Source organism: Gymnoscopelus braueri (assembly GCF_963280865.1).
Source record: "Gymnoscopelus braueri genome assembly, chromosome: 21".
NCBI classification, from domain to species: Eukaryota; Metazoa; Chordata; class Actinopteri; order Myctophiformes; family Myctophidae; genus Gymnoscopelus; species Gymnoscopelus braueri.
The window spans coordinates 19,363,873-19,381,118 of record NC_137623.1 but is presented as its reverse complement, the minus strand read 5'-3'; the positions used below and the strand labels follow the sequence as shown (position 1 = coordinate 19,381,118).

Genomic DNA, 17,246 nt, shown 5'->3' with positions numbered 1-17,246 from the left:
GCACGCAAAACGACTGTCATAATCTGCATTAATTAAGCTGAAAATGAACGCTCCTTGGTCACTTGTTTTGGTTCACTCAACGTCCTGTGTATGTGCAACATTTTACAACAAATGCATGGCTTTTTAAAATCACTTGACAACAAGGCAAGCGCCTCAAAAGTGAATCACTAATTGAACTAGTGTCCATGCAAGTCACAGCTTCTCCGTCTGAGTTTAATGTGCTTCACCGGTTAGCAGGCTACAAGCTAACTACTGAGTTCTTCTCCCTGGATGCAGCATCCAGCCCTCATAACACTGGTGGAGAAGGGATCCTTTAAGCAATGGTGCACTGGTGCATTAAGTGCTGCCAGTACCACTTATGATGTTCAGGATAAATATCCTGATTATTCAGTCAAAGGAGTTCAGAGGTGGAATAACCATGGAAATAACAGAACAGATCTGTCATATTATCTATCCAGGAGGGGCATTAGCAAAGCCACATATAGCCACTAGCCAAGTGACGTTAGCTACTAGTGCTGCTAAGACAATGTCAATATGACAATGACAATGTCAATATTTGAGACTATGTCAAACTTCCTCCGGCTTTCTCTTTCAGACATGCACCTAGAATGAAAGATAAACCATTACGGAGCTACCTGCTCCCACCCCCCTTCTAAAGAGTATTCTTGGCTTCACCGCGGGGAACTGTGGGGAACTTTAGATGTGGTCGCAACCACTGTAAGAGCAATGTCAAAACAAACAGCTTTGTGGAAGTTTTTTGTTATAAAAACCTACCAGGTCAAACGTTTTGCAAGTTGTAACACATCTTAACGTGGTATAGAGTGACTATAGAGTGTGAATGTGGTGGTTTTTACATTGGATGCACCAATCGCAGACGTGGAGTGAGACTGGTTGAACACTAATATTGTTGCTGTTGGGCAGAAAGTAAACCTTGTATCTCCATACAGTATTTCAACTTTTTAGCTTTTTTTTGGTAAATGAATAGGTAACACTTTACTTGAGGGGGCAAATTCATACACATAATTAAACCTTCATTGTGATGAATTTATCATGAACTCATCATTTATTCCTGGTCTTCACAATTAACTAATGGTGAACTAAACCAAGTATTTTTTTTAATTAGTTAGACGTTACCCCACAGTTCCACTTCAATGCCCAGGGTGGGTGCTCATAGGCAGGTAGGAGTAGAGAGGAGGGTCGGTCTCTGGTGGTTGTTCAGAGACCGACCCTCCTCTCTACTCCTACCCGCCTATGAGCACCCATCCTGGGCATAGAAGTGGAACTATGGAATAACATCCTTAACTAATGATATATTACACTTGGTTAAGTCATAGTGACTTCACCATTAGTTAATGTTGAGGACCAGAAATGTATGTATGAGTTCATTATTAATTCATCATTAATTAAGTGTTAATTAAGTGCATGAATTTACCCCCTCAAGTAAAGTGTTACCCATTAATGCCCTACTTCGTCACACTACAGTGTCACAGAAAAGTAGCAAAAATAATAGATCTTCAAACTCACAACGTGTTGCAATGGTACACGTTGTGAGCTTGTAGATCTGCAATTTTTGAAAAATGTGAAAGTGGTTAAGTGTGTCTTAACCGTAACAGTTTTGGACACATGAGATTTCCACCCAACAGCGACGATGTTAACCCCAATTACCCTTTGGCAAATCACTGCAAAGCAGCTGGAGACACCAATTCTCAAACTCTTTCAAAATCATGGCCATCAAGGTTATCCCCAAGTCGGTGGGATGTGGTGATAAGACTTAAAACGTCTGCTCCAAAGAGAAACATACTGGTTAATAACCCTGGCCATCTCCCACTCTTTCCTTGTTATGTTTCCCGGTAGTCATTTAAAAATAATCGTAGGCCTACTGCTTTCATGTAGTGGAGCTGGGCTCCTCCATACTGGGAATGGAGATGGGAGACAAATCTTGCATAGGGGTTCCTGACACTAAATATTTTCAGATAGGGATCCGCGGCCAAATGACTTTGGGGGTCCTTGACATGAAAACGTTTGGGAAGCAACCAGTGCATAAACACTATACAGCTCTGACTCACCAGGTTCTTGAGCAGGGCCGACAGCTCCTTGGTGAGCGAGGAGAACTTGACAAAGGCTGTTCCCAGGTCAGGGTTCTCCCTGCTGATGAAGTTACTGCCGAACTTATCCAGAGCCTGAGCGTAGTTCTCTTCATTCTGAACGTGGTCTGTGGGACAGAAGAACACAGTGAGTGACTACCAGTAGTTCCAATAGTAGTTGTAGTATTAAAGCTGCACTATGTAACTTTTCTTTAATAAATAAAACATAATTTAGTCCAATCTGTATGGTAAAGTATGTTTTAAAATATAACTTATACAATAAGGGTGGTTGTATTTCGTCTCCCTGCTCTTCTATTGAGACATTTAGATCGTGTCAAACGTCATGTCTCACTTAGATACAGGATCTGACACGAATTCAACAAGATTCAATTTATTTTTGTCATATTTTGAACCTTTCCGCCTATAGATAGGGACACCAGGTTGAAAGTGATTAAATTAGCCATGATTTGGCTGTTTATCCAAAGGGGTTGTTGTGGCAGTTCAGCAAGTACAGTTCAAAAGAATAAAAGTCATTCATTTGATGTCATCTGATGAAGGCCATGTGTGGCCGAAACGTTGTGCCACCTGTACAACTGTTCTGTGTTTTAAAAGAAACACTTAGGAGCAATGCTGTTGTGCAGACTTTTATTCGTTACTCTGTGTGTCCAGCACCAGCGACGAATTGGATGTGCGCAACCCACTTCTGAACTGGTTCAGCGAGTACATGCAGTATAATGACACAGGGTTCCAAACTGACCCATGACTTGTGTTGCATGTCAACCCGTGGGTCTAACCCGCTTGCCTCTCTTAATCCTCTGGACTGTGAAATAAAGCAAATTAAAAACCACACATAAATCTATGGGGCTGCTATTACGTAACCAGAGACATCCATAGTGACCATCCGGTGACCTTACCACAGACCACTGATCACTATTGGACGTTTTATGGCCAGGGGTAAATTAAAGGGCTTCAATGGTTCGCTAGCAATGGTGGTACTTTTTAAAGTACATAAGAGTTTATTTTAGATCCTTATTTGACATAGTAACAGCCTGAGTCGTCTATATTTTCACAAATGACTGGGTCATGGTTCTTCTTCCCTACTTCTTTTAAACGTGTGGCGTGACCATTTTCATAAAACACGTCTGGCAGCAACCATCTGTCATCGCCATTAAGACAGAGATGGAGGGATACGGGAAAGGGACCCAGTTCAAATACTTAAAGCACCATTAAACTTTGGTAGAGGTTTGGGTAGTTCATTCCTCCCCACACACAGTTCTATTCTGTGTGTTGTCACTGCTGTTGTATCCTACTGGCTCACCTGCCAGTGAGGAGCCCCTACCAGGAGGATGTAGCACTTCCGTTCAACTCCTCCCACTCAACACTCCCCGCTGACAAGTGTCACCTCAGCCCGTAGGTAGTACGTGCAGTGACAAATTATCACCCTCCCTGCCCAGTTCCCTCCCCCGAACACGGGCCAATTGTGTTCGTATAGAAGACGCTCGCCGGATGTACCACAGTGGATTCGAACCGCTCTATCTGCCCACTCTGGTGGGCAGATACTTTACCACTGTGCCAGTCGAGTGCTCTACATGTTGATAAGTAGTATTAAAGATTTGAAAAATAACTTTAAAAGTTACATTTTGAAAAAGTAATTAATTTGCAATTAATCACGATTAACTATGAAAAATCATGCAATTAATTGTGATTACAAAAAATTATCACATCAATATAAAATAACAAAATCTATTTGTGTGTGTTATTTAAGACCTGTTTTGTCTGGTATTGTAAGACAATGGAGAGACTTGGAAAATAAAAGTTTGAATCTACAGTTACAAACCAAACTTTAACGATGCTTTAAACTGTTGCTGAACCCAGAGAAGAGAAGGGCCCTCACGGAGGGGTCAGGTGAGACCAGCTCCTCTTTGAAGAGCTGAGAGAGGTTTATGTGTGTGTGGGGGAACAGTGGATTGGGAGGGAGGATGAAGAGCTGAGAGAGGTTTATGTGTGTGTGGGGGAACAGTCAATTGGGAGGGAGGATGCTGACAAAAGTAAGTATACAGTGGAAAATTACAGAGGACACAGACGGACGAAGCAAACTCAGGTGTTGATGTACTGGGAGAGCCTAAATCCAGAGCACACAACACCATCTGCCCCACAAAAGCAGTATTTATAACCTTTATTTAACCGGGCAAGTCATTAAGAACTAATTCTTATTTACAATGGTGGACACTGACAAAAGGCAAAACCTCTTGAGGGAAGGGGGGTAGGGGCACAAAAAAAAAACTGAAATGTCAAAAGCTAAAAGAAAACCGATTAAAAGTGAGTTTAGTGTTCCAAACTAAAAGGCAAATCAGCTTTTCTGAGGCGTTTCTGAGCCCGTAGCGCATCTGGTAAACACATTTTGTGTGTGTGTGTGTGTCCATGCGTGTGTGATACATGTAGAAACAAGACGCTCGCTCACCTTGTCCTGAATTGTAGATAGCCTTGACTGATTTCTTCACCTTCTGAAGTGAAGTCCTGTCTTGATCCAAAGCCTAAGAGAGGAGCAGAAGGGGAAGGGAGGACATTATAAAAGGTTAGCACAATCTGTGATTTGGGAGCAAAGGATGACAACGATGTGACAGACGAATGTTAACCTCTAGGTTTTAGAAAAAAGGTTAAAACATTCGCACACAAATATGATATTTGCCTGATGAAGACCTTTAAGGTAGAAATGTTGAGCCATTAATAAAATAGTTTGGGAGCTTTAAACCAGTGTGCGCATGTCTTTATAAGAATACAAAATAAAGTGTCACGACTCACGAGAGAGCTTGCTTGCAGATCAGCCGTTTTTGAAATAATTTAGAATTTAGCTGTTAAGTGGCTCGTCGGTGAAGTGGTTAATGATGCTGAAAGCCCAGAGAACTCACCATACTCACTTACAGTACAACACTAATTGTTTGGGACATGATGATCTGCAGATTGCTTACAAAGCAGGATTTGACTTGGATATGGCATGAATATTGCAGCACTGCTGCTGCCGTGAAGTCTTGGTGTTCTCTAACGGAACCTTCATGAAATATGCAGTGGATTTATCACGGGCATCACTGTTTAATTAAGCGCCACATTTGAAAGCTATAGTAAAAAAAAAAAAAGGTCACACTTGCCCATTTGGTGTGACTTTGTAATTATCCGACTCAAATCCTTGTGAAATGTAGGCTAAGCAGCAGTCTTGACGCACGCTAGTCAATCAGAAGGCAATCTTACAGCTGTTCTGGATCAATTAGTAATTGATGAGGCAATAGGTGTCCCGACAATATTCTAGATGGTTACTGTATGCTTTAATGTACATGATATCATGGGGAGAAGTATCTGAGCAGTCTGACACAGATCGGTGGTATGGTAGTTCTGCCAACGAGCACAGGGCTCAGACCATAGTTACACTAGCTGCTACAAGGACAAGCTGAACCATAACAGACAGGCTGTAACAAAAACAATAGCTATCAGGCCTAGCGGAGACATCTTGGCCCCTACAGGCTAGCAAATATCATGTCATATCATAATGTATTATACAAGTACTATAAGTGATGGGAAAATATGAAGGTTAGATATAAACAACCATGAAAACAATATAGTAATAGTAATGTATAATTCTTACACAATTTCCAATTAATTTGACTACATGATTTAGAGTAACTATAATACAATCTTTATTTAAGAGTCAGACAAGTGTATGACCTCAAACTGCTGCTCTTAACCATACTGTGTGGTTCGCTGTAGGCTTTGTGTGGCTTGGCTTGTATTGTTTGCAATATATCAAAATCCTGATATGAGCAATGCTCACATTCAGTATCTGTTCCCTCATCTCTACTAGTGATAAAAAACCATGGTGTGCTCGTACACCGCGCCTTTGGTAATGAAGTTATTTCCAGCCCATATTTCCCCCGATTAGAATCTCTAATAATAACGGTGAGATTAAATCAAAGGCAGACGCTTGTTTATGAGGGAGTGGAGTTGGCTGTGTTTACTTTAGTGGTGTACAGGACCTCCCGGTCCGCCCGATGCACAGAGTGCACAATTAGAACAACGCTGATGTCACGCTTTTGTTGCTGCTGAGGGACTTTTGTGTCAGCAACGCACACAGTGCAATGCACCGTATGGAGATAATATCGCTCTCACAGAGAGGGTAGGGTACATGGTCTCTCTGAGTGGCACCACCGCACCGGCAATGTCACAGTGCCCACAATCACACAGCATTTCCTTCCTCGTGATGTTGCTGACTGAAGAGCTTTAGAAGATTCATTGTTATGAGTTTTGGGGTCTGCTCATGATTCCGACATCCCGTTAGGTTAGTGTGAGGTTACTGTTAGGGTTAGGGATAGGGTTAGTTATAAAGGGGCCGGTCGGACCAACGGGACGGACTCAGACTAATGGGGCTGTCGGAATAATGACATGGCACCATTGTTTTGCTAGTGCTAAGAGGATCTTACTGATAGATTCACTGAAAAAAAAGGTTTTCGCCATGATGAATACATGGTGAAAAGGTCAGCAATATTGCATGTAATAGCACATCTACAAGCTCATATTAAAGCATCACAACACGTTGTGAGCTTGTAGATCTGCCATTTTTTTAATGTGTGAAAAGAATTGTACAAAAATGTATTGTAACTATACCTTTCAATCCGGGAACCCCTTTTGGGGTAGTCGTTGCTAATTTTTTGAATTTTTTAATACATTTTTTTGTTTTTCAGAAGAATTTAGAAGGCGTTTTTAGAATCGGCCTCAGGTCTAAATGGGTTAAAGTCGTAAAATAAAAACACATGCGATTGCGAACACATGTTCAGTTACAAAGATGACAAACCACATCACATTAAGGTCCATAGGTACTGGCCAGAGTGGAGGCATGCAAAAAAACGCCGGGCTAATTAAATTTCACAGTGTAATTAAGTCGTCCACTGGACAGTTTTACAGTACATGGCTCTTCTTCCCCCAATTATGTCCACCGGGGGTGCTGTGCCCTGGGGGCCCATTCTGCCTGGGCCAGGGCCTTTGATCCCTCAGCACATGATGGAAACAGCCATCATAGTCCACTAACTGCCTCTCTAGAGCCTTTCATGTCAAGGACCCCAAAATTGTCCCGGACCGCTGGCGTAGCGGTCCCGGGACCTAGACTACAATGTAGCCTGACAGCCCGTCGCGGGTTCGAGTCCCGATCCCGACGGCCTTTGCTGCGTGTCACTCCCCATCTTTCTCCCCATTTCCTGTCAGCCTACTGTCCTATCTAACAAAGGCATAAAAAGCCCTATAATAAATCTTTAAAAAAATAAGAAAAAGGACCCCCAAATTCATTGACATGTATTTGGCTGCGGACCCGCATCTCAAAAATATATAATAAGTGGTTAAAATGTGACCCTATAGTAACACATTTTGCTGGGGACCACTTGGAACCCCCCCCCAAGGACCCCTGAGGGTCCCCCGACCCACAGGTTCAGAACCACTGCTCTAGAATGCACCCCTTGGCAAAACATTGTGTTCTTTGAAGCACCTGGGCCCTATTGTTCCCCATAAATTATGTATTTCTTTAAACCACCGTGGACGAGAACATCAGATCCATGCCTCCGTGTAGTGTGATTATTCAGAAGGTTGTTCCATCATATGCTGATTAGGGCGAAGAGAACAAAGCCAAAGCAGGGGCAGAGAGACAGATTCTCCCCCTTATGGTGCCAATGTTTCAGAACAGCTGGCACTGCCACGGTTAAGGTCACCCATAATCCTCTCCGCGTCTGTGCTCTTAATTACATATTCAGCCTTAGAGATGATAAACACATCGGGGGTTGTTGGCTTTTAAAATCAATATAGTTCGTACGTTCGCCATTTATGGTATAAGTTCATAGGTTTGGGATTTGTAGTGCGCCCCCCCCCCCCATCCAGTTATTACACTGGCCCGGGGCACAGTCCAAAGAAAGAGAAAAGAAGGAGACATAGGACAAAACACAGAAGACTAGGCTAGGATTTAGAAAACATTTTAAAGAATCGCCTCAAGTCTTAATGGGTTAACAAGTTAGTCAGTATGTGTACTATGCATACTGCCCTACAAAGCAAAAGTGTAGTAACTACGTTTTTCAGGTCAAATTAGCCTTTTTGATTTTGAGTGTTAAACGATTACCTCAAGAACAGATATCCAATTAGTGTAATATCACTTGTATGCCGATTTTTCATTTGTCTGAAACACTTTTAAACCCATTTATCAGTTAATTATTTGTATTCGTATACCGCACTTTGGCTTTGTAGGGCAGCATACTGTATGCACGTCATGTGCATACATCCCTAAAAACTAAAATCCATTGGTATTCATCCATGGTAATCATCGTTTAGAAATCATGTGACCTGGAGAGATGTCCTATTGTGAGTGTGGTGGGCATGCTGGGGTTTTTTTCAGGGCCGAAAGAGGAAAGAAAAAAAACAAATCAATGGAACGCTGCTATCTTGGCACGTTCTCTACACACCCGTGGCAACCGGCGAGAATGCATCGAAACTCTGTTCCATGGAGGCCTGCAAACTACTCAATATAGTCGATGCTTTGTTCCAATCTGCCAACAGGGCCAATGGTAAGCTCCAAATGCAACCCCACTGGCACTGTTGCCAGATTTTGCGAGAGAAATAAGCAACCAGGTCTATGAAAACAAGCCCAGAAGAAGCGACTATAATAGGCCACATGAGCACTTTAAACCTATATGCATCGGCTAACTGAAAAAAGGCGATCTACAAGCTCACAGCGTGTCGCAATGCGACACGCTTGTAGATCTGCTATTTTCAAACACATCTTGGGGGAAAAAAGCTTAACATTTTGAATATATTTTTCGAAAACATTTTAACAACACAAATCTGGCATGGGGGGTCCCAGGCACAAAATGTTTTTAGATGAGGGGGTCCGTGGACAATTATACATTCATTTGGGCGGTCCTTGACATGAAAATGTTTGAGAACCACTGGGTTTAAACAACATTAAGGAAACACGCACAAATAAACAACTGCACTTTAGAAACAAGCGCAAAAACCTGCAACTACCAATAATTTACAAGCAACTTTACAGAAAAACAAGCCGAAAGTTGCTTATAATAAGCATACATGGCAACACGGCCCCACCGGGACCAGTCAGTGTGGACAGTGACTAAGCAGCAGCGGTGGTTGCTAACCTCTCCACCAAAACAAGAAGAAGTGATGCATCAGGGTGTTTAATTTTGCAACGTCTATAAAAAGCACCCCATCCAAACAGTACAGTCAGTGGATATCAATCATTTCACAGCCCTGTGCTGCGGTCGCTTGGGAAGTATTTACCTCGAAGGGGTCATTTGTGCCACGAAAACTCAACATGTCAGTGTCAGAATGCTTTAAAAGTTCAAACTCGATGAGTCAGTCTTGGAACGGATTTTGTGGCAGGCAGGAAGGTCAAGGGCCAAGAAGAGAGGTGAAGGACGGACGTTGGCCAGTCACAGTGGCTCGGCATGATGAGTAGATTGTGGTTTTGGCACACACACACAAGTCAAGTCAAGTCAAGTCACATTTATTTATATAGCACATTTCATACGACAAGCACTTCAAAAAATGTAAATAAAGAAAAGAAAATGATTAATGATTAATTAATGAATAAAAATATATTGACAGTCCAATTCTTTTTGATTCAAATAAGATAACTACACACTCCAATCCTAGCTGAAAGCTTGTGAAAACCCATAGGTTTTTAGTTTGCTTTTAGCACACACTCTCTCCAGTCCCCAGAGGTGAAGGGCCCAGAGGGAGGTGACTGAGGGGTGATACCAGTGGTCATAGTGACTGACTGACTGGAGGCTGTCTCAGCTCCATGCTTCCTTCCTGCCCCGAGGGCGACATCCTCCCCCCCAGCAGCCCTGCTGTTTCCTCCATGGGAAGCGGACAGGTCTGTCCAGCGTCCTGCCCCAGGTCAGTGGAACTGCCTCTAACAGTGTTGCCAGATTTCGCGAGAGAAATAAGCAACCAAGTCTATGAAAACAAGCCCAAAAGAAGCGACTATAGGACCACATGAGCACTTTAAACATATATGCATTCGATATTTGAAAATAGCCGATCTACAAGCGTGAGCTTGTAGATCGGCTATTTTCAAAGAAGTCTTGAAAAAAGTGAAACATTTTATCAACACAAATCTGGTCCCTGGCACCAAATATTTTCAGATGGGGGGTCCACAGACAAATACATATTAATTTTGGGGTCCTTGACATGAAAATGTTTGAGAGCCACTGGTTTAAACAACAACAGTCGCAACACGCGACTACTATTTACAAGCAACTTTGCAGAAAAGCAAGTCCAAAGTCGCTTATAATAAGCAGACATGGCAACGCTGCTCTCTAGTGACACTCTGCGCTTTCCACAGACAAAGACGGAAATAAAAAACAAAGCAAAACATAACCAAAACAACACACACACACACACTGACACACACACACACACAGACATAGACTGCCCGTGGCATGAAGTGTTCATCTTGGTTCTCGTTTCCTTTATCACACCCTTTGTCATTTTCACCTCCATCCTCTCTCTCACTCTCACTCTCTTCTCTCTCTGCACCGAAGCTCGGAATAATAATCACACTGGGTGGGTTGAGCCGTCGTTACCATGGAGATGAGATCTGGCTGTCTCTCACGTCGGTTCGACATTCTTCTCTCCACACAGAACAGAACGTGGGAAGTTGCTCTGACTAACCAGCCGGCCGGGCGGTCACCTCACCTCTGTGTTCGTCAGCAGCGCAGGCCAAGACTCAGCTTTGCCTTTTGGTATGCCACTGTGGCAGTTAGATGTTTTAGTCTTGTGTGTGTGTGTGTGTGTGTGTGTGTGTGTGTGTGTGTGTGTGTGTGTGTGTGTGTGTGTGTGCGTGTGTGTGTGTGTGTGTGTGTGTGTGTGTTAATCCCACATATTTGGTAATTTGATAATTGTTTCCGGGCAAAGTGTCTGGAAGGATCAAGCAAAGGAAGGATTGGATCATCACTCTGTGTCCCCAGAGCCCAGATGTGGGGGTGGGGCAGATGTGATCATGTGCAATGGCATTTTCTACCCACTTTGGTATGCAAGAGGTTGACCCGATTGTTCCAAAAGTTCTCATGGAAGTTGTTGTTCAGCAATGGTGGTCACTTTATGTGGCAACATTGTCTTTGCTTTCTTTTACATCTGGGCTACACCTGACCTTACATATCTAGAGTATGACTGCAAGGGAAATGGATTACAATGACAATTCACAACAACATGCTAGCAATTTAGGGCTCTATCACTGGTCAGCACATGACTGATTGATTGCTCAAGTGATATGTAGGCAATATTTGAATAGCGCAATACAGCTTTATGATTGGGCAACATTCCAGAAATCAGAAAAGATTGCACAGGCGAGCAACATCTTGAGTGAATCCTATGTTAAAATTGGCTAATGGGAGGGCGGGCCGGCCAGGCGGCGGGCGGACCTACCACGACCACGTCACTCTGCCATAACCATAAACAAACCCAATACGCCCATATATAGGTGTGTCACTATGACTCCAAAATATCGGTCGGATTGGCAGTGCGACACAGGTGTGAGGGCCGCATAGCGGCCCTCACACCAGAACAACCAGAACCTCTAACCAGAACCTCTAGTTGGATAAAGGCCCTAAATAATGGCACCTGATGGATAAAAGAATCACAGAAGTGAAAGTGAAAGTGTGAGTGTGTCAAGGAATGGCCTTTTAAACTGGAACAGTTCATCAGTTCATAAAGCCTTCACGGGGAACGCTCAAAACAGTCCATGTGGCCTAGTTGGGATAACCTTGAGAAAACTACACTTGATTATCTAGATCTAGACCCTCCAGGATCTCACCAATGAGGAACTTTTCCACAGAAAACTCAATGTTCCGATAAAATTACACAAGCCGAGGAATTGTAGAGGAAAGGGAAATTCAATTTCAACTTCGCCCAAGCTGATGGCTGCTCAGGTGGTCATATTGAACGCTCAATCAGTTAGTGTCTTGCTCATTGACATGGATTAAAGCAAAATAAAATCTCACGACTGAAACGTTGTGTCCTAATTGTGTCCCTGATTTTTTAAACAGTGTGAAAATGAGCCCCCCACACACGTGCCGTTTCTTAAACAACACAATATGTGCAATTATGATGTCTTAGTAATATTGTTCCTGCTGTTCTACATACTGCCAATCAGGTGAAGAAATCACAGATTTACTTTAATATTTGCTTTCATGAAATATCCGAGACCATTAGGACCATAGGACTTTACGGAAGATGCTTCTAGTATGAACATGCTAGTTGACCACTTTAAATGCTCTGATCTTAAAATAATAACCGAAAATAAACAATCTAAAAGTAGATTGGCTATTTTCACTGCACAACATGCTTCCATAGAAGACCTGATGCTGGCTTCTATGCAATAAAAATGACTGAATCCATCTATTTTCACTATTTCAGATTTCAGTCTAAGCTCTGTTCCATGCAACATGAATCAAGCTAAGAGAGGCAGCTTCAGCTGGTCTGTCATGAAGCATTTTGTGAGTCCATGTGGCATGCTTCTTTCAGGAAGGGCGGGGAACGTTTTTTTTTTCACTGGCAGGAAACAAGTGGACATCCCTCTCTCTCCGGGCCTGCAGCCGGGGAGAGGAGCCCGCAGCTTTCCAAGTGGAACAGGGGAAAAAATGGCAGGATGTAAAACGTTTCCAAAAGCAGCTGAGGTCAGACAGTCTCTCACATGCTGCACTGAACACACACTACTGCTGGTGCATTGGGTTAGGGGGGGTGCATCAGAATAACCAGATTATCGATTATTTTTAAATGACAGCCACAATTCAGTCATGGGGTAAGAATTTTAATGAACTTAACTTTTATAAAAGCTTAAGTGCCCAGAGATACCACAGTGGTTAAGGCCCCAACACCACACCAGAGGGAGCGCCACTAATCTCATCCCCCCCCAGATTGGGCACAAACATGGGGATTAATGAATTCTACTATTATGCCACCAAAATGTGGAATGCCCTACCAACAGCCATCAAAAAGTGCGACTCCCTACCCTCCTTCAAAACCACCATAAAAGAGCACCTGTCAGCAATTTGCCAATGGACCTAGACAAGTCTTCTAGCTTGCCAAAATAAATTAACCCCCACTGTTTTTCTGTAAATATACTTTTACTGCTCCTAGTATTGATGATCTCTTGTATAGTATTGTGTGTCTTTATATGTCTTGAAGAATTGAATACATAGGACCACAATGGAAACAAGCCCTCAGGGCTTTTCGTGTTGTCCTTTTAGCATTATTGCATAACCGTACCTCTGTACTTTTTGCAAAATGTTAAAGTATTCAATCAATCAATCTGAAACCACATGTGCGCCCTACTGGCCTTATATTAGGACGAAACCACTTACAGTATAATGTCCACCTCTCTGCTTTCCTACCATTTCAATGAAGAAAAAAGTCTGGTCCTGAACTCCATTATACTAGCACTGAACACTGAAGAGTCTATAGTCTGTATCATGAAGCAGACTTTCACTACGCTCATGCTGGATGGGTAAGGTTTCAACTGATAAGCAATGCAGAGATAGATATGGTTTAAACTGACAGACTCCTGACAGGTCCTCGGGACCATATCACCCCTATTATCCTGGACTCTCTCCGCTTGGCTGCCAGTTATGGTTTAGAAACAGTTTTCAAGATTCACTCGTTAGTTTATAAAGCTCTAAATGGGCTGGCCTGGCCCTCTCCCATCGCTGACCATTTAACCCCTCTATCTACCTCCAAGTCCCTGTAGTGGTGGTTCTTGTATTGGTGATTTTAGCTACTTCCTGGTCTGTACAGCACTTTGGTCAATTTTTTAAATAACTTTTGTACTTTAAATTTGACATGATTTGACTTGACTTGACTAAATCCCCAGCTCTATTCTCACATACCTGGGGGTGCTGGCATCAGAAGCAGAAAAGCAACATGTGCTGTTAGGAGCTGTTGGAAAGGAGACGGTGCAGTGCAGCTGGCTTGGCCATGCAGAGTGTGGTCAGAACCATGTGATGGATTGAGCCAACTTCCTGTGTTGCGAGGACACCGGATCAAAACAGAACGCCTCAAATTAGTAACTGATATGCTCACATGTGCTTTGGGCACAAAGCCAAGCCGCCCATGCACCATCATTAGATGTTATAGAGACCCAAACATGGATCGGGACCCATGTTTGGGTCGCAAGACCAATTTTTATGGGCCACGAGTAAATAAAGATTTAAAAAGGAGTGAAAATAGCAGATCTGAGCTTTTTTTTTAGCTCATTGAGGATTTGAATTGGTATTTCCTCAGCATGAGAGAGCTTTAAATCTGTCTGTGGTTCCTTTAATCTTGCCCAACTTGTCCAACCATTAAATGTCCTGAGATTGTCCTTACTTGATTTTGATCTAACAAATGAATAATACATTCTCAAACATATGTATTTTTGCAAATGATCTCAGTGACCATGGTGACAGTTAGAAATGCATTTTTGCATTGTGATCTGTCTCACAATGACTGGAACAGAATTTGTAGATACACATTTTTGTACCCGTGCACTCTGACTCCTATGGTGCGATATCCTCTAAGACAAATATCATATTACTAAAGTAAGTAGCTACAAAGGACAAACGTTTCCGCTATCCAGCCTTTGACACTGACAAAGGCTGGATAGCCGCAACGTTTGTCCTTTTTTAGCCTAAAGACATGGAGAAGAAATAACAATAAAAAGGTTAACTCACTCTTGCCATTCTGAGTGCGACCCATCACTTTTGTAACATGATATTGGAACAGAATTTCTCTCATTGATCAAATAGAGCTGTCCAAGATGTTCTTTTAGTGAGAGGTTGAAACAATTGCTTTGCGATTGTTTTTTTTTTCTCCTGAGATGTGCGGTCTTTTTAAAGAAAGGGATGTCGGGTGCTTGGTGTCTCAGTCACTCACAGCTCATAATGGTCTTTGTGAGCGTTTGTGAGGGTTTGAATCCGTCTTGCATTTAAATCATCAAGAAGGATTAATTCATTATTATGCATTTACACGATCTGCGTGTCTCTCCTCTCTCTGCCCTTAGTTTCCTGTCTCTCTATACTGACAGTCACATCCATCTATCTGTAAATTCACAAAACGTCTGTCTGTCTGTCTGTCTGTCTGTCTGTCTGTGTGAAGGAATAACTCAGGTGGTGCATACATTTCCAACTTGCATCGTTCCAGAATAGGCCGGTGCCCATAATACAGTAAGTTATCAGTAAAGTTTTCATTGTTTTTTGCAGAGTGAGGACGCAGCACTGCAGCGGTCAATGCATCTCCAGGGAGAGGAGGCACACCCAGAGGAATCTCAATCATCCCATCCTGTCAAGAGGCCAGGTCAGCCATGACTGAACTGTTTGGTGGCCTCTTCAAGCCTCAGGTAGGAATAGGAAACAAACCTACTTTGCAGCTGGTGAAGGAAGAGACTATCTTATACGAGGGCTGGGTGAAATGGACAAAATCACATACCTTGATATCAATATTGTGACCATAATATCGTATTGCGACGACAATCTAAAAATATGTTTTTCTAAAGATTGCCGATCTACAAACTTGTAGATCTGTTATTCTAGCTATTCTTGATTTTTTTTAAAGTATATAATAGGGATTAAATTATTACTTATAATATCATGATATTACACGATATCCCAAATCCCACAGATCTAGTCTCATATCTCAATATCAATATAAATTGCCACGCCCGATTTCCATTACCGTACCAAATACAAACTAGTAACCATGGATTCAAAACCGAAAACCAAACAAAAATGCTGTGTACCGTCACACCGCTATTGGCCAGCTCTTCAGAAGGAAGGAGCTTCATTTAGGAGAGAAAATAGAAACGCCAGGAGAGCACAGAGGTTGGCTATTTCCAGGACAAAACTCCACCTCAGAGTAGACCAAAAAAAAACACTCCGTTCTAATAATGACACACTGTGCTACGTGAAGATTTCTCTGCCTCTCTCATTACTGATAGGCAAGACATGTCATCAGGTCATCAGTTTCAAACCTCACAATAACAGTCAACATAAGGTAATCGAAACCCTACAAGATAAAATATTATTGATTGAATACTTTATTAGCAGTTTGCAACAAAAAAAAGCACAGGAAAGTACAGTTCAATACAAGGTCTGCAGGAGGATTTTGAACCCAAGAAAGCCTATGGCTCAAATCTATTTACAATAATACTCAATGTAAGGTGATCGAAACCCTACAAGATAAAAGATTATGAAAGTCAGGTTAACCACAACCCCCTGAATACATGACAGGTATTCAATAGCAACCAACAAAACACTCCAGGTCAACAAAAGGTTTTCTTTACCAGAATGTTTGAAAAGATTTGTCACTTTGTTAATCAGTAACTATACTGTAATAACACAAGGACTATTTTTGCATTCGCTTTGATCTCCCCAACTCAGGCTATTTCTTATTGAACACTTCACTTTAACAACACACATTTGCAGGGATTGAACCTGTGACCTTTGAGACACAAGACTGGTTCAGAGCACTGTAATGTAAACCAGTGGTTCTCAACCTGTGGGTCGAGACCCCCAGGGGGGTCCCCACATGATTTGGAGGGGGTCCCCAGATGACAGTGGAGTGACAATTTAAGGACTTGTAAGACCTTTTTAATACCTACAAAAAAAAACAGAACGAAAAAGACCATTACTGTATCAAAAGCAATCAACAAACTATACCAGGGGCGTAGCCATGGGTGGGCCTGGGTGGGCCGTGGCCCACCCACATAGAGAGCTGGCCCACCCAATCGATTTTGCAAAAATATATATATATATATATAATAATTTTTTGGATTAAAAAAAAATAGGTAAAATCAGGCAAAAATAAGAATTAAATAACATAACCCTAAAACCGAAATAAAGTCACAAAAAAAAACGCCCAAAAACGCCCAATATCCGCGCAATAACCGCAAATTTTCGCGCGCGCACGGGTCGAGACACATGCACGCGCGCGGGTGCCCACCCGCTCCTGCTCAGGCCCAGCCTATACTAGCGTTCTGGCTGCGCCACTGAACTATACTACTAACAACTGGCCAAACATTTGCCAATTTGTCAAATAATATAAGAAAAAGGGCAGAAATTGTGAAAATAGCAGATCTACAAGCTCACA

At 42.4% G+C, this 17,246-nt stretch overlaps 1 protein-coding gene across 6 annotated transcripts in view; it reads right to left on the bottom strand.

Moving 5' to 3' along the window:
• Positions 1 to 17,246, bottom strand: part of asap1b (ArfGAP with SH3 domain, ankyrin repeat and PH domain 1b) — an 80,421-nt gene that overhangs the window by 52,019 nt on the left and 11,156 nt on the right. For all 6 annotated transcript variants that reach the window (XM_080418429.1, XM_080418433.1, XM_080418431.1 and 3 more), the window contains 2 exons: positions 4,546 to 4,618; positions 2,067 to 2,212 (listed from right to left, as the gene is read on the bottom strand). In XM_080418429.1, coding sequence (XP_080274555.1) covers positions 2,067 to 2,212; positions 4,546 to 4,618 — 219 coding nt within the window. The remainder of the gene's footprint in view (positions 1 to 2,066; positions 2,213 to 4,545; positions 4,619 to 17,246) is intronic.